At 44.2% G+C, this 24,760-nt stretch overlaps 1 protein-coding gene across 1 annotated transcript; it reads right to left on the bottom strand.

The window, feature by feature from the left end:
- Window positions 1–24,458, bottom strand: ERGIC3 (ERGIC and golgi 3). Its single transcript, XM_033074799.2, has 13 exons — window positions 24,314–24,458; window positions 24,144–24,214; window positions 23,622–23,709; window positions 23,384–23,503; window positions 22,036–22,129; window positions 20,734–20,899; window positions 17,368–17,425; window positions 10,010–10,041; window positions 8,328–8,424; window positions 6,592–6,656; window positions 5,664–5,800; window positions 4,753–4,808; window positions 1–2,269 (listed from the first exon to the last, which is right to left on the bottom strand). Exons 1-13 carry the CDS (start codon window positions 24,399–24,401, stop codon window positions 2,190–2,192), a joined length of 1,152 nt encoding a protein of 383 aa, XP_032930690.1. The 5' UTR covers window positions 24,402–24,458; the 3' UTR covers window positions 1–2,189.
- Window positions 24,459–24,760: the final 302 nt, after the last annotated feature.

Here is a 24,760-nt window from a genome sequence, read left to right as displayed (position 1 = left end):
GTCTTTTAGTGTGACTTTTATTCTTACAGCCTTTAACTAAGGGAATCTTTTTTAAAATGCACCAATGACGAGTAAGAAGGGAAAAATCAAACATGGTGATGGACGACAACAGAATCAAATAAATCTGAAAAGATCTTACGTTAAATAAACTTTGAAAACACATGTGAACCACCATTGCCTTTGCTTTCTGACCCCTTAAAACTTTGAAAAGGGCACCCCTGCAGAACACGACTCCCCTGCAGAACAAGACTGCAGACCATGGGGACTGAGCTCTCCAAAGCAGGTTTTTCTCCTCCAGAGCAGGGCTAGTGGGATGTCTTTTATCACTTTCAATCACTAACACCCTTGATTCAGACTCAGCTTTATCATGGTTCTTAGTCACTTGGGCTTTCTGTCTATTAAAATCACCAGAACTCTCATACTCATATCCTTCCTACTGATAGCAGAAGCCTGTATTACTTAACTATTAGCTTCATTAACTTTCTGCCTCTCCAGGTAGAATCTCCATTTCTGTCTGAGTTCTTTCCACTATTTCCAGTTTCCCATGATGAGTACAAGTATTGCACCTTCACTTTGCCTTCACCTTTCTTCAGGTGCTCAGTTGTGCTCTGGGCAGTATCTCCAATGCTTTTCCAGTTTACAAGCAACTGGCTTTCCTATGAAGGACAAGCCAGTCCTTGATAGGTCACAGTGGTAACTGTTTTACTGTGGGTTAAACTCTTGCTGCATTACTTCCATTCATCTTCTCTCTCCTGCTCAGTGCACTGATGAACAATTGAAGCTGTTCAGGTCACTTTTTGTTCTGATGAAACATACAGATACTATGTTCCCTTCCTCATGCTGTAGTAGTACTATGTGATCCTGACCCACTGGATTAATTAAATATACTTGCAAAAAATACATTTAAAACAAACCTGCTTTTCAACATTCTTGCTTGAAGATAATAATTGTCCTTACCCACACCACAAATTGCTTCTCTCCCCAGCTGAAAAAACAGAAAACACTGAAGCAGTTTTTAGACTCCCTGGTAAGTTCAACTCATTAAAAGAACCAACCACCTAGCAAAACCTGCTTTAAAATGAATTATAGAACAGCTTTCTCTCTGCAGTATCTGATTGTGTGCCTGTCCAATTGCTTGAATCAAGATCAGTCATATCAAAGCAAATCCAGATCTGAGATTTAAGAGTAATCAATCTGTTTTATATCAAATATGGTAAGATTTCACATCTTTTTCCTCGTTATTTTCAAATTTCTCCTGATATAGTTTCACATAACAAGCACTTTACCCACTTGTGTAGATGATTTAACAGAAAAAAGCCCCATCATCACCACCACAATCTTTACATACTTTGCCACGATGCAATGTGCCTTTTAATTCTAATTTCCAATTCAGCATCAGGATTAGTTAAAATAATTTAATTATTTCTCCATATGCCTTACCAGAACAACAGAGGATGGACTTTATTTGAAAATACTCACCAAAGGGAAATGAAAAAAAAAAGTCCAATTAAAAAACCAATTAAAATTCCAGACACTTTTTTTTCCCTGAAACATCAACCTGCATCTTTCATAAGAACAATTGGAAGCTCCCCCAGTACAGAAAGCACATCCCAAATGCTTAGGCTCCCCATGCAGCCCAGGATGGCTGGATGGCAACAGATGGGATTCATCATTTTTTCACAGAGGTCTGACATACAGCATCAGCACACCCAGAAACATTTTAAAGAAAAGTTAAAAATCCCTGATGGTGTTGCTAGAAAGTTGATGGTAACTTCAATCCATTACAGGTCTCTTGACAATAAAGTATACCATTTCTAGAGACAAACAGATCCAGCACCTCTGCTGGGAAGGGGAACAGAACTGGAGGAACATGGACTGACACAAAAGGAGTTTGACAGTAGGGTCTGCAGAGCCAGATATGATAGCTAATCTGTATAGCAGCAAGGTTCAAGTTGTTCCATCCACAAACTAAGGCCAAAAAATGAGGGCACAGTAACATATGAGTGGTTAGGGCCATGTGGAAATTCCAAACCTGTTCTTCTGTGCACTCTCAGAAGATCACTTGTGTTTCAAAGAGCCTGTTTAGTTCTCCTTAGAGGCTTGGGGGTTTTTTGTTGCTTTTTTTTGTTTGTTTAAGTTTTGGTTTTGTTTGTTTGCTTGTCTTTAAATGGGTTGATGCCATTGCTTATTTATGTTGTCTTCCCAAGTTCAATTTTCTTCTGGATGGCACGTGCTGAGTGATAGATCAAGGAGTCAATGAAACCTGCAACTAAAAGGAAAAAAAACAAAAGGATGAAGTCAGACATGCCTCAAACAGAGAACTCCCAAGGAAAGAAAACACAAACCCTGCTGTCAGAGGAAAGGAATCCTCTGGAAGGGAATCCCAGGTCCACCAGACAGAAAAAGATTCTGCTGCTGCTGCTGCTCAGAATAGGAAAGTCCTCATCTCCTCAGGACAGACAAGACCCAGCCTGCAGGACAGAAGTCATCATGCTTCTCCAGAAAAGATCCTTTTTTCAGAAGTAAGAGACAGGCTGAGCCATGTGTGTTTACAGATGACTGAGAAGAATCTAGAGAGGAAACTGATGTGGAGAGCTTTATGCCACACAGTTGCCTTGACTCAGCCTGCAAAGGGCATGTTTCCCATTTCTTGCTCATTTCACAGCAGCCTTAAAAGTACCATATGCTGCCCTTGATGGATGGCCTTCATTGGAGATGGCAATGTACACCCACCAGACACAAAGCAATACAAACCACTGCCTTTAATTCTTTCTGCATTTTCCCCAAATCTCTCCAGCCCTAAAGAAGCCCATTAATTCCATGCTTGTTTGTGACCACAGAAAAACTCAGAATGGGTCTACTGTAACACAGACCCCAGACAACCAAGGTTTTCATAGGACAGGAACCTTGAGCTCCTGCAAGGGAGGAAACACAAAAGCTGCTAGGGAGCCTTTTTCAATGATTCAATTTTATAAAGCTTCACATTCTTTCTTCTAGTCAAAACCTCAATCAAAGTAATAAGTAAATGATCACTTGGCTATATACAAAGACATACATTTCAATATGATACAAAGCATTGCAGCTAAAATGGGAATTGAATCTTATGTTTATTACTATATAATACAGAATTATTTGACTTAATATTTGGTCTTTGAGTAATGCTTCAGATGACTCTTGTGTGGTTGTTTTGCCTTGAAATTATCTCTACTTGTGGAATCAATTTGATACTGTTACACGAACACTGTTACAGAGGTGACTTTAGAATAGCATAGAATCATCTAGGCTGGGAAAGACCTCTAAGGTCATAGCATCCAATTGTCCCCAGCACTGCCAAGCCCACTGTAAATCACATCCTTAAGTGTCATGTCTACATGTCTTTTAGATTCCTTCAGGGAGGGTGACTCTACCACTACCCTGGGCAGCCTGAGCCATGGCTGGACAACCCTTTCCATGACAATTATTTCCCCCCCGCCTTATATCCAATCTAAACCTCCCCTGGTGCAACTTGAGGCCATTTGCTTTCATCCTGGCCCTGTCTGAAGAAAAGACTGACCCTCACCTGGCTCAAACCTCCTTTCATGTAGTTGTAGAGAGCAAGAAGGTCCCTCTTGAGCTTCTTTTTCTCCAGGCTGAGCACTCTCACCTGCTCCGCATCAGACCTACGTTCCAGCTCCTTCCCTACTCCATTTCCTTCTCTGGACTTGCTGCAGCACCTCAATGTCTTGCTCATCATGAAGGGTTCAGAACTGAGCCCAGGATTCAAGGTGCATCACCAGTGTGCAGTCAGGGACAGTCACTGCCCTGGTCCTGGTTGGCCAAACTACTGCTGGTATAAGTAATTTGCCTTATTGGTCACCAGTTGATTTGATCTCTAGAATACAGAGAGTCTGAGTGTGGTGTATGGTAGTAAACATGAACTGGCTGCTAAAGGGCACTTGAATTTGTCATGAAAGTAATTTTTAAATTACTTTTCAAATCAGAGAGATGAATAGGATAAAATTTATTGCAGACAGAAATTCTGCTTAACAGTATCCGGCACTGTGGCACCTCAGATGATGGGAAAGCCTTACAGATAAAGGTATGATGTTACAGGTGTGTGATACAGATGCTATGTGACACAGAAACTGGCTTCTCAAGTCCCTGGCCTGGAGTGCATGGCTGGACCAAGGCTGCTCCCATGCACAGAGCTGAGCAGATACTGATTAGCTATTCCAGGTGCCAGCACTGAGAGTGAAGTACAGACACTCACTCGGATCTGCAGGAACAGCCTCTCCTCACAAGACTCCATCTAGTCCCTGCAGAGCACTAGCTGGAGCTCCTACATCTGGGAGCACAGTTTGATATCTCTAAGATATATATAATGTCCATGGCAACCTGGGTTCACAGATTTTACTGGCTCTAGTTCCACGTGAAAACAACTACCTGCTTACAGACCCAAGCTGGCCAAGAACAGACAGTATGGTACGTGAAAAACAGCTTTGTTTGAAAACAAAATGTCCCGTAGAGCATCAAAATGAGATATTATGACAAGTCTACAGGTCTAATGAAATGAAATGCTGAAATAGATCTACATCATCTACAGGATCTTGTAAGCCTCCAGTGCTAACTAGTCTGATGCTCTGAAGAATATGCTGTATGGCTTCCTGAAGGCTGAAATCATCTCCCTTCATCCAACAGGGATCACATGCAGACTTTAGAAAGCATAGTAAATGTTTACACTTCAGAAAGCAAAATGATTGAAAGGTGCAATACCTGTAAATATGCCTCCAACAATGGCACAAACTCCAGTGAGAAAGTGAGTAAAGGACCTAGAATTTGAACAACCAGCATGAGCTCAGATACCATGTCAGGTACATAACAATTAACTAATAATTATAATAATGTTCATCATACCATATAAGTATGCATTACCTAAATATTCACAGCTGACAATTCTCAGATTAAAGAATTAATTAACTCCTATTGGCTACAGAAAAGAGTTTCTCACTGCAACTTTTAGTCACCAGCACTAAGAGGAAGTACTGAATTGATAAACAGGATGGGCTTTTAATCCCTAAGACATTATTCATTCCTACCCAGTGAGAATGCACAGCAGAGTCATGTAACACAATCACTAAATCCCTAAGCACACGTTACTACATTTTAAGATAGAGACATTTTCTGTCCCCCATTATGAACCCCAAAGATTGGACAGCTACAACCCCTTCCCCTCCCCTGCAGTTGCATGCCAGCCATTAACCCAAAGAGGTTCCACACCGGCTCCAAGATGTAGAAAAGCCATAGCAAATGCATAGTAAGGAACCATTTGGACTGTGTGGGTGCTGCTGGTAAAATGGGTAAGATCTGTAAATCTAGTCTTCCCATCAGAAGTCTGAAACAAGAACCATTATATCACACTTCTGCTCCTTGTATCACTTTCCTTTTCCATCTTGACACTGGATTACAATGCTTCACATAGTAACAGAATAAACCCAATCCCTAACCAGGGTTCACACAGAGAGAAATGGCACTGGTGAGCACCTCTTCCTTTCCACTGACTGGGAAGGGGCTTGGATGAATTTCAAGCATTTGCACTGTCATGTTTAAGTGAGAATAAAGTTTCAAGCTGTGCAAAACGACAAAATCAATGAAAGATGAGCAAAATAGAATGAAATGTCTCTTACCTGTGTTTCTCTGTCAGCTTCACCATCATGGGTGACAGCTCATACAGCACAAAGACACCAGGCAGACCCTGGTCTCCCAGCAGCCCGTTTGCTATTTTCTCATGTCGTGTAACTGAGAACTGGTTAGTTCTTACCACCTACCAGGAAACAAAAACAGCAAAGGCTGTTTTGCCAATAGAGAATAGGAAAGGCTAAAACATGAATTCAGTGAATCACATCAGTGTAGCCCTGCCCATGTGGGCAGCCTGACAGTGGTTAGAAAGAGTCATGAAGACCTCTATCAGGATCAGGTATTTGCTATCAGGTCTATTTTTACTACAGTTAAAGCTGCATCTAGCCCATAGTATGAGGGATGCATCACACCCAGGCTGGACTATTTCATCTCTGCTGGCACACAAAGGCACAAGCTGTCCCTCTCAACCCTGAGTCCATCTCATTCTTTACCAAAATGGAGTCCTGCTAAGCATGCTTCAGGAGACAGTACTGATGGCAGAAAGCCATAAATAATCAAGACTGAGAAAAAGGAAAACAATACATAGAGGCAGGAGAGTGGAAAATGACAGAGATAACCTATCTTCACATAAATGAAGATCATCCTCCAGCATTCTTCTGTGCCCTGCCATTCTTCTACATATTATTCATACCAGTCCTATTCTTAGAGCAATTAAACTGGGTTTCTATAAAATGAAATTATATTCTATCATCCCTACTAAGTTATCTGACACAAATTACAATCCAAGCTGAGAAAGATACTATCCCAGTTTCTTTACCAAATTCCACACTTGGGGGTCCCAAGTACTCAATGTACATTACAGCCCCTAGTATACATCTGGCAACACATCTGGATCCACAGTTACTGTCAGCATCAAGAATATGAGAAGAAAGTGAAGGCCTTCGCTTGTCAAAGTAACAGAAAAAAGGTACTTACTTCACCATCTACTTTCCTGTACACAGTGGGGACCACTTTGACAAAATATTGAAACATCATGGAAGCTATAAGCAAAGACAAGGAGAGACATAATTAATATCCAACAATAAGCTGGAAGCTTTTCACTGACAGGTCAGGTAGACACAGACTGGTTTTGTTCAACTTGTCAGGGAACATCTTTCTGCACAACAGCTGCTGGAGGTTTTCAAGGACAGTAAAATTAGTGTCTGAAATGTGTCTTCCTTTTGCCAAAGTGAATCTCATTTCTGCTCCAACCAAAACCAAAACTCATGGCATTTTGGCCTTGACTAAATGGAAAACCATCTACAGACTTGCTATAGCTTTACCAATAAAACTTCTTGCAAATTCAATTCTAGTCCGGGAAAATGTCTTATTTTTAACAACATAGCCTTAAGATAATATACTCAGGTCTAAATGAGTATCTCATATCAATTTCAATTAACATTGCAGTTTATTCCTGTAGAACCGTAGCATTTATTGCATCAGAAGATTAAAAGGAAGATCTGAACAAATGAAGAAAAAAATAGAACCCCTTCTGTTGCCTCAGACCAGCCTGTTCCTTCAGTTCTCTTAAAGATAACACAATGCAAGAAAAAAACTATTTTCTATGAAACTCCCTAGGGAAGATTATTAATCCGTTTCAACAGCAGAAGTAATTCTTGCATATGGTATCTTTAGCCGCAATAAACATAAATTTGACCTGCAATCTACTGCTTCTACTTCTTTACTGGAATATGTCTTCAGAAAAAATTCTTCAAGAATTAACCGACTGGTTCCCTGAGGCTCAAGATGAAAAATTTGAGCTTATGCAGAAATTTACCAGTCAGCTACAGGTCCTGCCTCTCAGATGGTTTGTTACTCCACAGAATAAGTACAGTATCATAATTGCATTGAACATTAGGACGCCTTTTAATTTTTCTGTACTTTTTTTAAAAAAGCCATCCTCTGATTTGTGTACAAGGATCCAAATCAATGGTAGAAAACTTGTAAGAACAGATTCAGGTAGGACTAACAATTTTATCACCACTTCAGAGCAAACGACTACTTTCCCCAAGCTTTATTACATCCAGCTCCAATTACCTTCAAAGACAAACTTTTCAGACTTCAGTGGATATAAAAAAGTACAACTCTGCAGTGGCATGTAAGGACCTTTCATAGAAAAGCAGGCTTGTGGAAATAAACTCATGCACAGCAGCAGCATGAGGAAAAATCAGCCTTTCATTCTCAAGCCAAAAAATCTGGAGCTATCTAGAAAAGAGCAGCAATATTTCAACTCCACTGCAGTTTTTCAAGCTCTTATTGTTTGGTATGTCAAGGTCAGGCAGACACCACAGCTCTCTAGCAACTACCAATTAGGCCTTTTTTCTCTACCCTACATCTTCTGGCTCTCTCTCACTGCACGTAGCAGTTAGACATGACTCTCCTTGAACTATATCTGAGGTAGACCTTTAATAATGACATGCTGTACTGCTGCAGTGCATCCACGAACAATGAACAAAGATATCTTTCAGAAAGGTCACAGAATCCAAACATGTTGGCAGATTTCTTCCAGGTGAATGGAGACAGCTGCTCCAGAAAGAGCACAAGGTGGAGGAGTCACATTTCACATAACACAGTCAGGGTTTTTGTTAAAACTGGGAACTTTGCTCCTGTTCTCTTCTAACACTTATTAATACAGACACTTAATACAGAGACTTCTTTCAGCTGGCTTTTACCTTGCTGTGCAGTGATGGCTGTCCCATCCAGGGGGTTCACAATGCCTGGATAATCCCTTCCAAATGAGAGATGTTTGATATAGTGCGTCATATTGATCTGAAATGGAAATGCTAATAACTCAAACAGCTGCACAGCACATGAGGGTCAAGGCAAGGGGCCTTAAGTTAATTACAGTAATTTCACGATTATAAGCCGCACCATTTTGACTAAAATTTTGGTCCTAACCCAAAGTGCGGCTTATAATCGGGTGCGGCTTATATATGGACAAAGAACGAAAAGTTGGCTGTTTTAGTTTGGAGGACAGGTATCTGCTGAGAAAGACAGGAACTTCTCTTTGAAATGGAGAATGTAAACCTCCTCCCTCCAAATTATTATAATTTTGAAATCAAGGGGCTTTCAGGCAAAAATATGGGAATTAGGAATAATGGCTCTTTTCTAGGGAAATTAAAATAGAAATACAGTACTAGAAATAAAGAAACAAACTCCAAGCCCTGACAAAGTCAGAGTACAACCTGACACCCCTGTTAGGCAGGGTGTTGGTAGCAGTCCCATTAAATGGTGGCTGCATCCTCCTGCAGTGACAGATGTGATTCAGTTGAAGCAGTGCTCCTGTACAAGGTGCAGCTTCCCTCCAGAGGTCCAGTGGTGATGTGGAGAAATCCGGTTTTCCTCTGGAGTCCAACGGAGAAAGGGGCTACCTTAGTGTCCCAAAACCTCTGTTTTTATCTTGGTAAGAAATGTTGGGCTCTTCCCCCTGGCTGGAGCAATTTCCAATGGGATGAAGTAATTTTATCAGTCCCACAGTGGGACTCAATGGCCATTAGCAGAAAATGACTCGCTGGAGGAAGGATGGGTTGTGAAAAGATAAAGAACAATGCCCTGCCTGGTTTCAATGGATGGCCCATTAGCAGAATATCTGCCATTGAGATAAGGATCACTGCCCCCACCCTCAACAGATGGTGATAGAACAGATACCTTTTATCACACTCTGTATTGTAACATGAGGCTTATAATCAGGTGTGGCTTATGTATGGACAAAGAACGAAAAGTTGCTGGCACCCGGAAATGCGGCTTATACTCAGTGCAGCTTATAATCGTGAAATTACTGTATTTGTATCTTTTTCTGAGCATGGCTCTAGAATAGAGACAGGTGCTCCCTTTCTCTGTGCATCCTAACAGTAAATGCCAAAACAGTTGCTCCTCCTTTTTATTCACTGGAGACTTCAAGACGAGGAACTTCTTCTCCTGCTGAAAATCCTCAGATCTCGGTGCCCTTTCTTCCCATCTACAGAGCAGGCTCTCCCACCCACTCCTCTCCTGCCACTGAAGCACATGCTATCAGTTGCCTGGAGAAATATGTATGAGCATCATCTGCTTTCCTCCCAGCACAAGGTAAACTCCAACACATCCAGAAGCAATTGTGACAATAACAACCTTAAGAAACTGTGAAGCACAGATTAAGGAGAAAAGCAGGCTCAGGAAGAGAGGCACAGGCTTGCCAAGCAGCATGCAAATGTCACAGAATGCATTTCAGTACCCTCTGTGAAAGCAGGACCCAAGGTTCTGCTCAGACTCATAAAGCCAAATCTGCAGCAATCTAGGATCTCAATGTGGCAATAGGAGGGAAATCCAGAACGAAAACAGACTAAGAGAACTAGAAAACTGCCTTTGGAACACTTACATTATCAAGTCCGAAGCTCTGCAGATCATGAACTGTAACAGAAAAATAGTTAATATAGCTCACATTGTCATAACAATAATATCTGTCTACCATATTCTAGCACTAAGGGACAGATAACACTGCTGTAATACCCCTCCTGACACAGAGCCACTGCTAGAATGAAGGAAAGTAAATTTAATTTGGGGTTACTTCAGATTAGGTATTCAGTCCTCACCAGCATGTATTGTTAATCTAGGGCAAAAACAAGATCCCAGAGGCCAGAAAGGAAAGCTTTGTTGTTGGCCACACATAACTTCTCTCACTGCTGTAAAACACAGGGCCCATGATAGATCTAAACTAATAACTGAGCAGAGCACGTGCCTTAATACAACATGCAAGTGCCCTTAAAAATCATCATTATCCTAGTAACTCTCAGCACTCTGCCTATCAGCCTTGCTACTGCTGCCCAGAGAACACACTAGGAAAGGAAAAGTCCTTGCAGGGATGCCTGAGCAGGGTATTTACAAACCACTGGTAGGGCCGCAGTGACTGTCACCAGTGGTGGGATACAAGAAATTTGGCCTGCCCCATCTCTGCCCTTCCCACATACAGCAGCATGACAATGCCCCTGGAAGGGACCTGGCAGACATATGAGCAGTGGGAGGAAATGGCTGTCTTTTAGCTTGCTACTTAAATGATATTATGCAATACCAGAAGCATCAGTCTCAGGATGAAAATATAAATTGCAACACATTTCAGTATCAATCCTAAGAGGTTTATCCAAAGTCACACAGACATCTCAAAGAAGACAGAGGTTGTGGCCATTTTAACCGGTAAATTCATATGCTCAGGAAGGCAGACCTCACCTTTCACTTTAGCAAAGTAAAACACAGTTCAATAATCATGGGTTATTACTTTAGGAGCTAGTGGAGTCAGATCACCAAATGTGGCTACATTATTAACAAAGATTAGAAATGCTACTCCCTTAAGAACCTAGCACAAGACAAGCTACTGTGTTGATTTGGCATAGACTGTTTTTTGGTAGCAGGGGAGAGCCACAGGGGTAGCTTCTGTGAGAAGCTGCTAGAAGCTTCCACCATGTCCAATAGAGGCAATCTCTGATGGCTCTGAAAATGGACATACTGTTGGCCCAATGAGAGAGGTTGGTAACACCTCTGGATGACATATTTAAAAAGAAAAATCAAAGCAGCTCATGCACAGATTTTTCCAGGGGTGGCAGGGTGTAGAAATACAGTTGGAGAGCAGGGCTCAGAGCACTGCTCAACTCATGACTGAAGTGGATGTACTACGTTTGGTAGGCCACAAGCCCTGGCAAGCTAAGTCAGAACCCTGAATGGAGAAGCAAAAAAGTGTGCTTGGTGTGCTTTGTTTAAGATAAATCACTCAAGACCCTGTGTCCCTATGCTGGTCTGTGCAGAGGGTCTGTGCAGAGCTCTGATTAAGTAAAGTTACTTAGAAACTCTAATCATGTGGTTGTGCTATTTTTAGCTATAGTTGAAAAGGTATATATATTGATGTGTGAAATCAATAAATTGATTTCATGCTTGCATCAAATGGAGGTCTTGTCTTTTCATTATGTGAGTGGGGGTTCTGTCTCTTTGTTGGTCGCTGTTAGCAGGGCACCATAGCTGCTGCCATCCCGGTGAGCCTTGCCTGCCTGACCACCCCCAGCTGTGCCGTGAGAAGAAGGGCAGGGCAGTGGCAACAGCTTCTCCTTCCCAGTGCCCCATGACGAGAGGCGTTAAACAGCGCCGGCGCCTGGCGGCTGCCACTGCCCGCTCGGTGGTGGCAGGCCCGCGTGGCCAGCAGCAGAAATATGGTGAGAGACTCTCCAGCACAGAACCTGGATGAGATCGACCTCTCAGAGCTGTGGAATCCTGTAGAAATCTTTGAATTAGCAGAACTTGTTACCTGGAGTACCTATGAGCAGCAGTTTTTCTTCTAGTCAGAGAAGAGGAGGAAGTGAGGACATGTGAGGGAAACAACATGGAGACACCGAGGTCAGTGGAGAAAGAGGGAGAGGAGGTGCTCCAAGCATCAAAGCCAAGATTCCTCTGCAGGCCTTGTTGAGGACCATGGTGAAGCAGCTGTGACCCTGCAGCCCTTGAGGTCATGGGGGATGCTGAGATCCACTCACAGCTCATGGGAGAAGTGCTCACGCCAGAGTGGGTCGATGCCAAAGAAAGCTGTGATCCAGTGGGAGACCCAAATGGAGAGAGAGCCCATGCTTCCAGAGGTGGAGAGAGGGCCCTTGCTTCCAAACTACAGCAGCCTTCCTTAAAAGACTGAACCCTGTGGACGAGTGACATGCCACAATAGTTTTGGGAAGACTGTTTGTCTGTGGGAGGGACTCACATCATAGCAGAGGAAAGACTCCCCACCCTGAGCAAACAAAAAAAGGTCTTGGGTGATGAACTGACCAAAACCCCCACATCCTGTCTTCCTGTACTGTCAGTGGATAAGAGGGAGCAGCTGGGCAGTAAAAATGTTTTTTAAAGGCTTATTTTACTTCTCATTATCTTCCTCTGAGTCTATTAATAACAAATTTACTTTATAGCTTTAAATTTGAACCTGTTTTGCCCTTAAAAGTGTTTTCTCTCAGTCATCATCTCACCTCATGAGCCCCCTGTTAATTTTTTTTTCCTTCTCTGCTCAGCTGAGAACAAGAGAGGGTGAGCAAACAACTTTTGTGGGTGCTTGGCGTTTGGCCAGTAGCCCATGACAGCTGCAAAGCTAAAGATATGATTTGAACTAGCCTCTCCTTTAAAACATTTACTTGAGTGTGCTGTGAACTCTTTCTTTTCAATTAACATTTTCCAGTAAACCACCAGAAGCTCTACTTGCATTTTTATAAAACCTTTACTAAACCCAAAGACATATGCATGGAAAACAGAGAATGGACAGTTAGAAAAGGAAATGCTTAACCCTAAAGTACACTCCTCCTAGGGCTCTGATGTAGGGAGAGGTCCTTGCACATTCACACCTACATGCCCAGAGACTAAGGTTGCAGTACTTGGAATTAAGGCAATGGTTCTACATTTCAAAGAGCTCAGAGCTGCACTGGCTTCAGACATTTCTTCTGCTGTCTGCTGGAGTGCAGACTTGTCACTGCCACAAGCACAGTGATAGCACACAGGTTTGTATGCCTCTGCTGACAACTGTATCAATGAGCTTTAAAAAAGAAATTCCTAGTAAAAATTTGGAAGTATATGTAATAGCAGGCAGGGGAAGGAAAGAAAGGAGAAGTAGTCTTGGCATTTGCTATGCTCTTTTTCTTCACAGTTACCAGCAACACCAGGCTGTTTCATGCTGCACTATTATTTACACTTAAGTCAAGAGTTCTGTGGTTTAGCTGCCAGTTAAGTGTCAAGTCTTGCTGCCTTTTGGATAGATACTAGCAGGCTAACCTTCAGTTATAACAAAGTTCCACAGAGATTGTGGCTCTGTTGGGACTGCATTTAAATTAGACCTCCGTGTTATCCTTGTGGGTCCCTTCTAACTCGGGATATTCTATGATTTCATAGCACCAAAGGAATAAACTTTCTTTGTCCTGCCAGCTTTCATTCCCATCACTCATTCTTATCCCACCTTTCAGTCATGAGCCATCTCAGACTCTGTAAAAGGCTGAAATGCAAGTCCTGCTTTATGTGAGACTATTCTTCCAGTCAGAACAGCTCCAAAGTAAGGTTAGTCCCACAGCTGCACTGGCACATTGATGCAGAGAGAGGCAGAGGGATGATCCTCCTGGTAGTTGTGATCCTAAACCCTTTGCATGATTATTTATCAGCTTTATCACCTAGGTAGTCACATGTGTTGGTACATGTGAAGTTGTACTGAGGACTATTGAGCACGACAAAACTTGCAGAAGTAGCACAGTACTGGAGAAACCCCAGGGCACCACTTGAGAAGGACCAGACATTAACTAACATGTCAACCTAGATTCACACTGTGACCCCTATTAACAGTTACAGCTATGGAAAACAAAATGTCCCCAGAGTGCTCTGCTATGCTTTCCACAACTAAGTAGTTTTTATAAAACTCCAATAAGTGATTTACAATTCTGCAATAGAGTAGTTCAGTTTCTAATATAGTCTTCCACTAGCACACAGGTTTATTTCTCCTTGATCAATGATGATTATGCTAAGCACATATGTACATACTCTATGTTGCAGATACATGTTTAACTTAACACAAACCAGCAGGTTATTTAACCTGCTAAGATAAGCAACAAGGCAAGGAAAGAGAACAGGAGATCTTTACAAGACTGTCTGCTAGGACCAAAGACTCTTATTTCCGAAGAAACATATTTCTTCGTTTCCTTAACCTTACCTAACAGGCAAAACAAAGACACCTGTTAAACAACTTTGTCAAGAACTCTGTCAGCTTTATAGAACCAAGATTTCTTCAGATTTCTTAATAATACAGTTTTAACAACCACTGTCTATCTGATGAATTCTCCCCATCCTGCATTTCTGACCTGAGCAATCACAAGGCCTCCTTGGACTTCAAAATTCAGTCCTTAACCCCTAAAAGAGGATTAACAGCACTTACAGCTATTCAGGACTCTGTCAATAAACATGTGAAGGTTCCAAGAAACCAAAGACTGCCACCCAAACACATCCCCCAAGGTGAGATAGGACACCACTTTTCAAACTGAGGATGAATTTTATGGAGGAAAATATCTTACAGGAGCACAGTGGCAGGAAGATGGAAGTGGCATAAAGATGTATTGTGAAGAGGGGAACGAGGCAGGGAGTAACACAGAAAATGTTGCAGCTAAGAGAAGGAGTGAGCAAAGCTGAGAGTCTAAGCCCCCTCCCAGTGACTCAAAACATCACATCTCAACCTGCAACTGCCATGATTACCCTTAGAAAAATCCAATGGTTTACTAACCCTTGTAAAAGTTCCTACAAACTATTCACAGATCAGCTATGGTACATGAATTCTCAGGAGGTATTCTCTAACGTATTGTACACATGAGATTACAGTGATTTCACGAATACAAGCCGCACCATTTTGACTAAAATTTTTCTCCCACACCGGAAATGCGGCTTATACTCAGGAGCGGCTGATATGTGAATAATTTTCTGACATTTCCAACCCCAGAAGTGCCAGCCAGGGTGCCGAGCTGAGCAGCTGCCTGTAAAAGCAGCTGCCAGTAAAAGCCGGCATTTTGCAATTGTTACAAATTGTTACTCTGTTGCACCGCGGGTGGAACCTGGCTCCCTGCAGGCAGCACGGGGGGCGGGGAGAGAGGGGGGAGAGCTCTCTCCTTCCCTCCTCCGCCGCAGCCCGGGGGAGAGACGGGGGAGCCCCGTGCCGCCATCGCCGCGGCTCGGGGAGGCGGCGGGGGCCCTGTGCCGCCATCGCCGCGGCCCAGGGGGAAGGCAGGGGCCCCGTGCCGCCATCGCCACGGCCTGGGGAGGAGGGGGGGGCCCTGTGCCGCCATCCCCGCGGCTTGGGGAGGCGGCAGGGGCCCCGTGCCGCCATCGCCGCGGCTGGGGGAGGAGGCGGGGGCCCCGTGCCGCCATCCCCGCGGCCTGCGGGGTAAGCGGGGGGCTCCTGTCCCTGCCTGTCACGGCAGGAGCAGGCAGGCTCTGTTCCCCCCTCCACCGCGGGAGCCGGGGGGGCTCCGTCCCTGCCTGCCACCATGGGGCAGCGCTGGGCCAGGGCGAGCGAGCCCAGAGGAGGTGGCCGGCCCCCAGTGGCCCCACCGAGTGGCCCCACTTAACTGGGCCACCTGGCCCCGTCAGCAGCCCCGAGCGGGCCGAGCCTGCACAGCCTGAGCCAAGCCAGTAAACCTCGCCCTGCTGCAGTTCTGTTACTAATTGGCAACTTTGTTGCACGCGGGTCCTCGCTGCAAACGACAGAGCGGCTTATACTCAGGTGCGGCTTATTTATGGACAAAGAACGAAATGTTTGCCAACACCCAGAGATGTGGCTTATAGTCCGTGCGGCTTGTATTAGTGAAATTACTGTAAGTGGGATAATTCTCTAATGTGACTTGAAAAGGCAGAAGTTGCTCTAATAGTTCCCCTCAAGCACATTAGCTGCACATAGTGCAGTTATTATACATTTGCTAAAACATTATCTCCAACATGGACATATTAAAATAATTTAAGACAAAGATTCTCAACCTTTACACCTCGATTACCACAGAAGAATGACTTGGCATAGCTATCCTTTCAGCTTCCTGGAACTCAAATCCCAGCCTAGATCAACAGATCCTTCCATAGGAGATTTATGGGCTCAGAAAATAAGAAAAATTGTTAGTTCTGTAATTTTGAGTAAAAAAAAGGATACAGGAACACCTAATCTTGACAGCATGGATTGAGAAAACAAGCAGAGTAGGAGAGAAAAGAGAAATGTTCATATCCTTACAAAGAAAAGATAAAGAGATCCAGGTAGAGTAGCATTTAAAGATCATACCAAAAAGGGGAAGAGTTACATCTGAACTAGTGTGCTTTCTAGGCCATATAAAATTACCCCCTGGATAGCTAAAGGACTGGTATATGGTCAAGCAATCATTTAAAGTGTAACAGAAAACTTCTGCTATGGAGAGAGGTTGGGAGAGACTGGAAAAGAGAGGGCTCTGGGAAGACCTGAGAGCCCCTTCCAATACCTAAAGGGAACATTAAGAAAGATGGGAATAGACATTTTAATAAAGCCTGCTGCAACAGGACATGGGGCAATGTTTTTAAACTAAAAGAGTGCAGATTCATACTAGATAAAAGAAATTGTATGTGTTAAAGGTGATGAGGCATATGCACAGGTTGCCCAGAGAGCTGGGATGCCCAGTCCCTGGGAACACTCAGGCGAAGCTGGACATGGCTTTTAGCAACTTGCTCTAGTAGAGGCTTGTCCTTGCTCATTGCAGGGTGGTTGGACTACATGGCCTTTAAAGGTCCCTTCCAACTCAAACCATTCCGTGATTTTGTAAACTACCACTATTATTCTGGCCACGCTATATTTATATATATACTCAAGGAAGTCCTTCACAACTTAAATTTTACTCTGAAACTCATGAATAGAGGAAAATATCCCTTCCAGAGGTACTGGTAGTCATATCCTGGACTGAAAACTTTACTTGAGGTTTGTTTGACTGCAGAGCAGCAAAGTTTTGCAGAACTGAGAGACTGCCCACAAACATTCTCTGCCAACTTCTTCCACACTCATTTGGCAGCACCCCTAAAACCACTTTTCTGTTTGTCCATTATAGTTCTAAACCACTGTAACAAAACTTCAACAATGCCCTCCCCACTGAAGCAGTGATGTTGTGATGCAAAGATACTAAAGGAAAAATGTCAGACACACTTGAAACCAAAAGGTTCAACAAGCAGGAAAAGAAAATACTTTACCGTGTACATGAGACTGTTGAAAACTTTTTCCTGGTGCAAAGTGGAAATTTCCAGCTACCTGCAAGAAAGAGTAACCTTTCATTAAATGGTCTGAATCTATGTACGTAAAGCAGTTGTCCTGGTGTTGTACTGGTGTTTGGATTTTTAAGATTTTGTTTACACAAGACAGACACCAATCAACTCATTTTCACAGGTGACAGTAGCAGCAGACATTATCCTAAGAGAATTATGAATTTCCCATGTTCATTGCAGGTAGTGATGCTGAAAGCCATAATTAAATACTGATGTAGATAACAGCTGTTCTATGCAGATTATTTAGTGGACATAAAAATGAGAAGAAGGAGAAATTAACTCAAAGTAGGGAACGGACTGCTCCTTCAGAAAATATAAAACAGTATCAAAGAAAAGGAGAGGAGAAAGTGAGAGTGAACAGAATAAGAAAACACTTATAACAACAATCAGCAGTGATCCAATGTATATACCCATGAAAAAAACGAGTATGCAAAAAATAAAGCACTTAACCTACTAAACCTCCTCCCAAAACCAAATCCTAAAAAATCTGCAAAAGACAAACTGGCAAAATTTCATCCTGAACTCTGAAAGGGATATGGATATTAGGTGCCAATCCTCCCTGACACTTACAGTAATTTCAAGAATACAAGCCGCACTGAGTATAAGCCCCATCTCTGGGTGTTGGCAAATATTTCGTTCTTTGTCCATAAATAAGCCGCACCTCAGTATAAGCCATTCCGTCGTTCGCAGCGAGGACCCGCGTGCAACAAAGTTGCCAATTAGTAACAGAACCGTGGCAGGGCGGGGTTTACTGGCTCGGTTCAGGCTGTGCAGGCTCGGCCTGCTCGGGGCTGCCGACGGGGCCAGGTGGTCCAGTTCGGTGGGGCCGCTCGGGGCCAGCTGCTGCCTGTGAGCTCGCTCACCCTGGCCCAGCGCTGCCCCGTGGTGGCAGGCAGGGACAGAGCCCTCCACACTCCCGCGGCGGAGGTGGGCGGGGATGGAGCCCCCCGCCGCCTCCCCGAGCCGCGGCGATGGCGGCATGGGGCCCCCGCCTCCTCCCCGAGCCGCGGCGATGGCGGCACGGGGCCCCCGCCATCTCCCCGAGCCGCAGCGATGGTAGCACGGGGTCCCCGCCTCTCTCCCCCGGGCTGCGGCAGAGGAGGGAAGGAGAGAGCTCTCCTGCCTCTCTCCCCGCCCCCCGTGCTGCCTGCAGGGAGCCAGGCTCCACCCGCGGTGCAACAGAGTAACAATTTGTAACAATTGTGAAATGCCGGCTTTTACTGGCAGCTGCTTTTACAGGCAGCTGCTCAGCTCGGCACCCTGGCTGGCACTTCTGAGGTTGTAAATGTCAGAAAATTATTCACGTATTAGCTACTCCTAAGTATAAGCCGCATTTCCGGTTTGAGAGCAAAATCTTAGTCAAAATGGCGCGGCTTGTATTCCTGAAATTACTGTACTAGCACTCATATACACTCTACCCTTGAAGATGTGAATGTTTCAAGCTGACGTACTATGTAACACCTTTGATACATCAAACCTTTATTTTGTGTTAACTGTGGACCTGTTGAGAATGAAGATGGGCGGGATTTCGAGTGCCTAAAAAAAGGTTCCAGAAACTTCACCAGTGACACTCACTTGGACCATTCCTACATCCAGTTTGCCCCTTGGAATCTTCCTGCTCATCATATATTGTGAGAGAGGGTCAGTACCTATGATGATGCTCAAATTACAAGGTCTGGATTTGTAAGTACAGTAATTTCACGATTCTAAGCCGCATCATTGTGACTAAAATTTTGGTCCAAACCTGAAGTGCGGCTTATAATCAGGTGCAGCTTATATATGGACAAAGAACAAAAAGCTGCTGTTTTAGTTTGGAGGACAGGTGTCTGCTGAGAAAGGCAGGAACTTATCTTTGAAATGGAGAATGCAAACCCCCTCCCTCCAAATTACTATAATTTTGAAATCAAGGAGTTTTCAGGTAAAGATATGGGATATAGGAATAACAGTTCTTTTCTAGGGAAATTAAAATAGAAATACACTACTAAAGAAACAAACTCCAAGCCCTGACAAAGTCAGAGTACAACCTGACATCCCGTCAGGCAGGGTGTTGGTAGCAGTCCCATTAAATGGTGGCTGCATCCTCCTGCAGTGACAGATGTGGCTCAGTTGGAGCAGTGCTCCTGTACAAGGTGCAGTTTCCCTCCGGAGGTCCAGTGGGGATGTGGAGAAATCCGGTTTTCCTCTGGAGTCCAGTGGAGAAAGGGACTCCCTTAGTGTCCCAAAACCTCTGTTTTTATCTTGGTAAGAAATGTTGGGCTCTTCCCCCTGGCTGGAGCAACTTCCAATGGGATGAAGTAATTTTACCAGTCCCACAGTGGGACTCAATGGCCATTAGCAGAAAATGACTGGCTGGAGGAAGGATGGGTTGTGAAAAGATAAAAGAACAATGCCCTGCCTGGTTTCAATGGATGGCCCATTAGCAGAATATCTGCTGTTGAGATAAGGATCACTGCCCTCACCCTCAACAGATGGTGATATAATAGATACCTTTTATCACACTCTGTATTGTAACATGAGGCTTATAATCAGGTGCGGCTTATACCCATGAAATTACTGTACTTTCTAGAAATAAAGACTGTGGTCTCCAATAAGAAAACACAAGAATTAAAAAAAAAAAAAAAGAAAAAAACCCAGAGATTGAAGTTTCAAAAAAAAAAAAAAAGCCTGGGTCTGATCTTCTAGAAGGTACTTCGGTATTTAACCTGTGTTTGTGGGGGTAATGCGCAAAATGACAGGTCACACAGTGACCTGGTGCATCTTGTGTATTTTCATACATCCCTTGTAAAAAACATCTCTCTGAGCATTTTCAGCCTTGACAACCAACTCCAATAGCCTTGATTCCACAATTTTTCTAAAGAAGCTAACATTCTACTCTCTCCAACACCTCTGCAGGCAAGCTGTTGGTTACTGCTATCTCCAGCATCCACTTGCGGCCACTGATTTAAGACCAAAAGGGCAGGTGGAACAATTCAAGCTCAAACAAGCTGCCTCTCCTCTTTCAGAAATCTCAGCAAAAAGATTTTCCTCCAGGTGGGAGGAAAAAGTGAACTTCTCCAGCCGCCATGATTTCCTATTAGCCCACAGAACTAAAACCAGAAATAGCTTCTTTTCCACTGCTCTTCTTAACTGTCCCCCTGAACCCCCTGATGAGCACAAAGATGTTGCTGATCCCAGAGGTTGTTCTAGACAGTCTTGTAAGGACCTAAAGCTGGAAAAGAGAAGGAATGCCCCAACCCTGCCTTTTCACAGTCCTCACCACCACACAGTAGGTTCACAGTAAAAGCTCTCTCTCACCTTGTTGACCTCTAGGAAACCATACACTTGACAGCCCTCATTCTTCTGCTCTTGCATCTTCTGGCTAAACCCTTCCCTCTTGCACTGCTCTATGCTATCTGGGTTCTTGAAGGCCCAGCCTCGCCGCCTGTATGCTTCTCTGACATCATCACAAGTATTACAACACCTGCAAAAAGCACAAGCACCATCTTACCATCCTTACCATTAAGAAGAAATGCTCCAGCTCAGGACTTGAATCCTTGATGGGTTCCTCTTCAACAAAGCAACAACACAAACATTGGGGACTGGACCTTTGCCTAATGCTCCTGAATGAGCATGACCTTCTTGATGTTTGTTTTGAGGTTTGGAGTTGAGGATGTACACTGTTTGAAAGCAGGACTGGAGTCTGAAGAGGGCTCTGCCTGGCTATTTATACAGCCAAGGCAGTCCTTGGCAAAGAAATTTGCCACAAAAACAACATCAGTGCCCCACAGTTATGAGCAGTTTGGAATTTCCTCATGTTAGCAAAGCATCTGCTCCTTTCCTCTGTTTTTAGGCCAAGACATTGGGCTAAATGGGGGCTTAACTGCAAACTTTGTACTTTTCTACCTGTGGATAATACCTTGGTTATCAGAAAAAAACCCAGGTTTCTTCCTTGGTTTCATGTTTTGCTGGACATGTTGAAGGAGTTCCTGCTGTTGAAGGTGGCAATTATGAATCCCTCAAGATGAAAACATCTCTGGGAAAGGACATGACTTGACAGATGGGACAAACCAAGTTATCACCGAGTCAAAAATAGGTAAGATTAGTCCAGAACCTATATGGACTGTCTTATATCCATTCTTAAAGTAATTTCTTGTCAGGAGGAATGAGAAATACAAAGAGACATCTGTTGTTTTGGTAAGCCATAGATGTCTGGTCTTTGCTTCTGTAAGGACGCAATGCCAGCAGCCGAAATGAGAAGGTAAGGCCAGGGCATAACCAGGTTTTACATCAAGATAGCTCATGTAACAGTGAAATCATTTAAACACCTCTGCTCTGGACACCAAACAACCCCAGAAAATCTCTTGTCTGCTGAGATATAATTTTTGTACTGCTTAAATAGGCATGTAGACAATCCAAACAACCTACAGATGCACCTTCTCAACAATCTTGAGTGCAGTTTCCAAAGGCACAGCCAAACCACAATAGCTCTTATCACGGAACACGTACCTAAGAGCAGGATTTCATTGCACAGACCTTCACATACATTTGGAAAAAAATATGCATACAACATACCTGGATTCAAGCACTAAGAAGATAGGAAAAAGGTGTAAAGGTTACCGAATGTCGTCTGACTCTGCCCCATAACAGCTCTCGCAGCGATCAGCATCCAAAGAATTTGGATCAAACACTTTTTCTTCTTCTTTTCCCAGCTCTAAGACAAAAGAGGATTCAAAGTGATGAGACACATCTAGAAACTCTGTCTTGTACTCTTGATCTACTTATGCATAATGACTGTTCCACACACAACGTGCCACTGCACATCCTGCACCCAATGCCCTGAAACGCTGTGTATGTAGCCAGTTGAGGTGTGAAATAAGACGAAGAAGGAACATAGTATTTGTCCTCTCAAGAATAGTCTCCATGGACAGAATTGGCTATCTGTAAGCCTTGCTGGAGCATCAGACATTACTTGCATAAAGGCTTTGCTAAAACATGTCTTAAGTAGACCCAACCAGTACATTATGAGTGATGCAGGACCTGCTTCACAACATGTAGAATAGTTTTTGTCCCCAGACAATCATTTGTAAAGTCACAACCTGTGGTCGCTGCTAAGTGACACAGCAGTAAGAACACCATCACCACATTCCCATGACAACTGGAGAAACCCTTGTGCCTGCCCATTGTTCAGGTCTTGGTTTAGTTTAGCCTTTCAATGTCAACAACAGAAATGTGAACTCCAAAGTGATACAAAGCTAAAAATTTGGTCATTTTGATACACAGAACTACACTACACTCCCAAAAAATGGAATAAGTAACTCATGTTTTGGAAAGAAAAAGTCAGTACAGTATTACTATGCGATTGAAATGCTTTATCAGAATCCTTTCTGGTTTGTATCAAAGAACAAGGATGAGTTATAACATGTAAAAAATGTAGAGGAGAGGTTATGTAGCCAAGGATTGCTTATTACTGCTTGAAAACAACAGATCAACTTACATATGTTTATCAGGTGTGCATTAGCACACACAAAGTTGATGGAGTAAAGTGCAAGTTTAGGCTTAAACCACTGGAGCCTTCCCTAGAGAAAGGCTCTTTCCTTGAACCACATAGTCCCACTTATCCATCCACTCTGATTTAAAGATACAACCACAGCCAAGTTTTTCAAGAACAGCAGCTTGATTTCTAATACCAAAAGACCGCCAACTGTGCAACTTTGTTCCTCAAATGCATCATAGGTCTTTGTCTTAATTTCAGAGGGACTGGGGTTCCTTTCTTCAAGGAAATCTTCAAAGATTTCCTTGCAAGAGTACTGAGTATAAGAGTAGTTTAACTACTTGCATGCTACAAGGTCTTCAAAACTTTGTGGCATTTAAACATTCTACAGTTTGTCCCCACGAGTCTCAAAACAGGCATACAGTGGAAAGACTAACAGAACATCCACCCAGGACAGGCAGAACAGCATCTTACCATGTCTCTCAGCCTCTGGAGTTACACGATTGCCAGCTTTATCCAAACGTTGTTTAAACAGATTGTGCTCTACATCCAGCTGCTGCTCTCCTGCTACATCCATTGCATCAATGCTCAAATCTGAAACCAGTGTGCAAGGAAAGTGATCTATAAACATACATTTGTTATGGGCACACTGAGCCTCTTGAGTCCCTGCCAAGGCTGAAAACTATCATCAGCATTCAGAAGTCTTACTCACAAGCACAAGGCATATGTGGAAAAATAACATCTAGATTGATCTTCAGTTTATCTCCCCTTGATTTGTCAACGTACAACTCTGGATGAACCTGGGAACAAAGGAAAAAAAGAGTCCCATTTTACTTAAAAGTAAATCAAAAGGCCCCTTTCCCTTGTTGCTGTGGTGCAGGAGGTGGTTTTTAAGACAGAAAAAATTTGCCAGACAGCTGAGCCACTGCCATGCACAGCCCTGCGCATGCCATTTGCAATACGATTAAATAACTGGGGATCTCTGGACGTGGAGAGGGAACAGGGGTTCAACGCTTGCTTTCCTGGCATGGCACGGCACGGCACCCGCTCCCACGGCCGCGGCCACCCGCCAGGGCACAGAAAAATACCGCGAACAGCGGGTCTGTGGGGGCGAAGCTGCTGCCTGGGCAGAGCAGGGAGGGCAGAGGCGAGGAGACAGCGGCCGCCCTGCAGGGGCGAGTCAGAGGCAGCACCGGCGGGCTGGGCCCGCTGCCGCCCCGTCGGCGGTACTTACCTCCTTGGTGAGGTAGTACTGCAGCTCCGAGAAGAAAAGCAGCACCATGATGAGCCCGCTAACAGCCGTCACTGCCAGGAGACGAGAACCACCGTCAGCCCCGCTGCAACCCGCCCGCCGCCGCCCCGAGCTGCTGATGAGGGCCGGCCCGCTAAGGTCCCCCCGCTCACCCAGGGCTCCTCCACACGTCTTGACCCGAAAATCTTCCAGGGTCTTAGGAAAAGCGTCGAAACGCTTCAGCCGCCACAGGGACTCCATGACGCCGCGCGGCCCGGAACCGAACACCCCCTTCCGGCATCGGCCTCGGCCCTGCCCCGGGCCCGCCCCCGGCGGAGAGCGGCGTTCCGGGCCACGGTCAGCTCCTGCCGAGCGCGGCCTCCGCTTGCTGAGGGGCTGCAGCTGGCACTGGCTGCCTTTGGGGAGCAGTCGAGCTGTGCCCTGGGCCGGCTGCAGCTGGTACTGGCTGCCTTTGCAGCGCGGCCGAGCCGCTCTGGGCCGGCTGTGGCGGCGACAGCGCGGAAAGCAAAGCGTCTCGGCAGAGTAGCAGTGCTTTGGAAGTAAAAGGGGAGGAAAGGGGAACGTGAAGAAAAGAAAGAATCTAATTGTATGGAAAGTAT

The sequence above is a fragment of the Catharus ustulatus genome, chromosome 17 (assembly GCF_009819885.2).
Source record: "Catharus ustulatus isolate bCatUst1 chromosome 17, bCatUst1.pri.v2, whole genome shotgun sequence".
NCBI lineage: Eukaryota > Metazoa > Chordata > Aves > Passeriformes > Turdidae > Catharus > Catharus ustulatus.
This window is presented reverse-complemented; position numbering and strand designations above follow the sequence as displayed.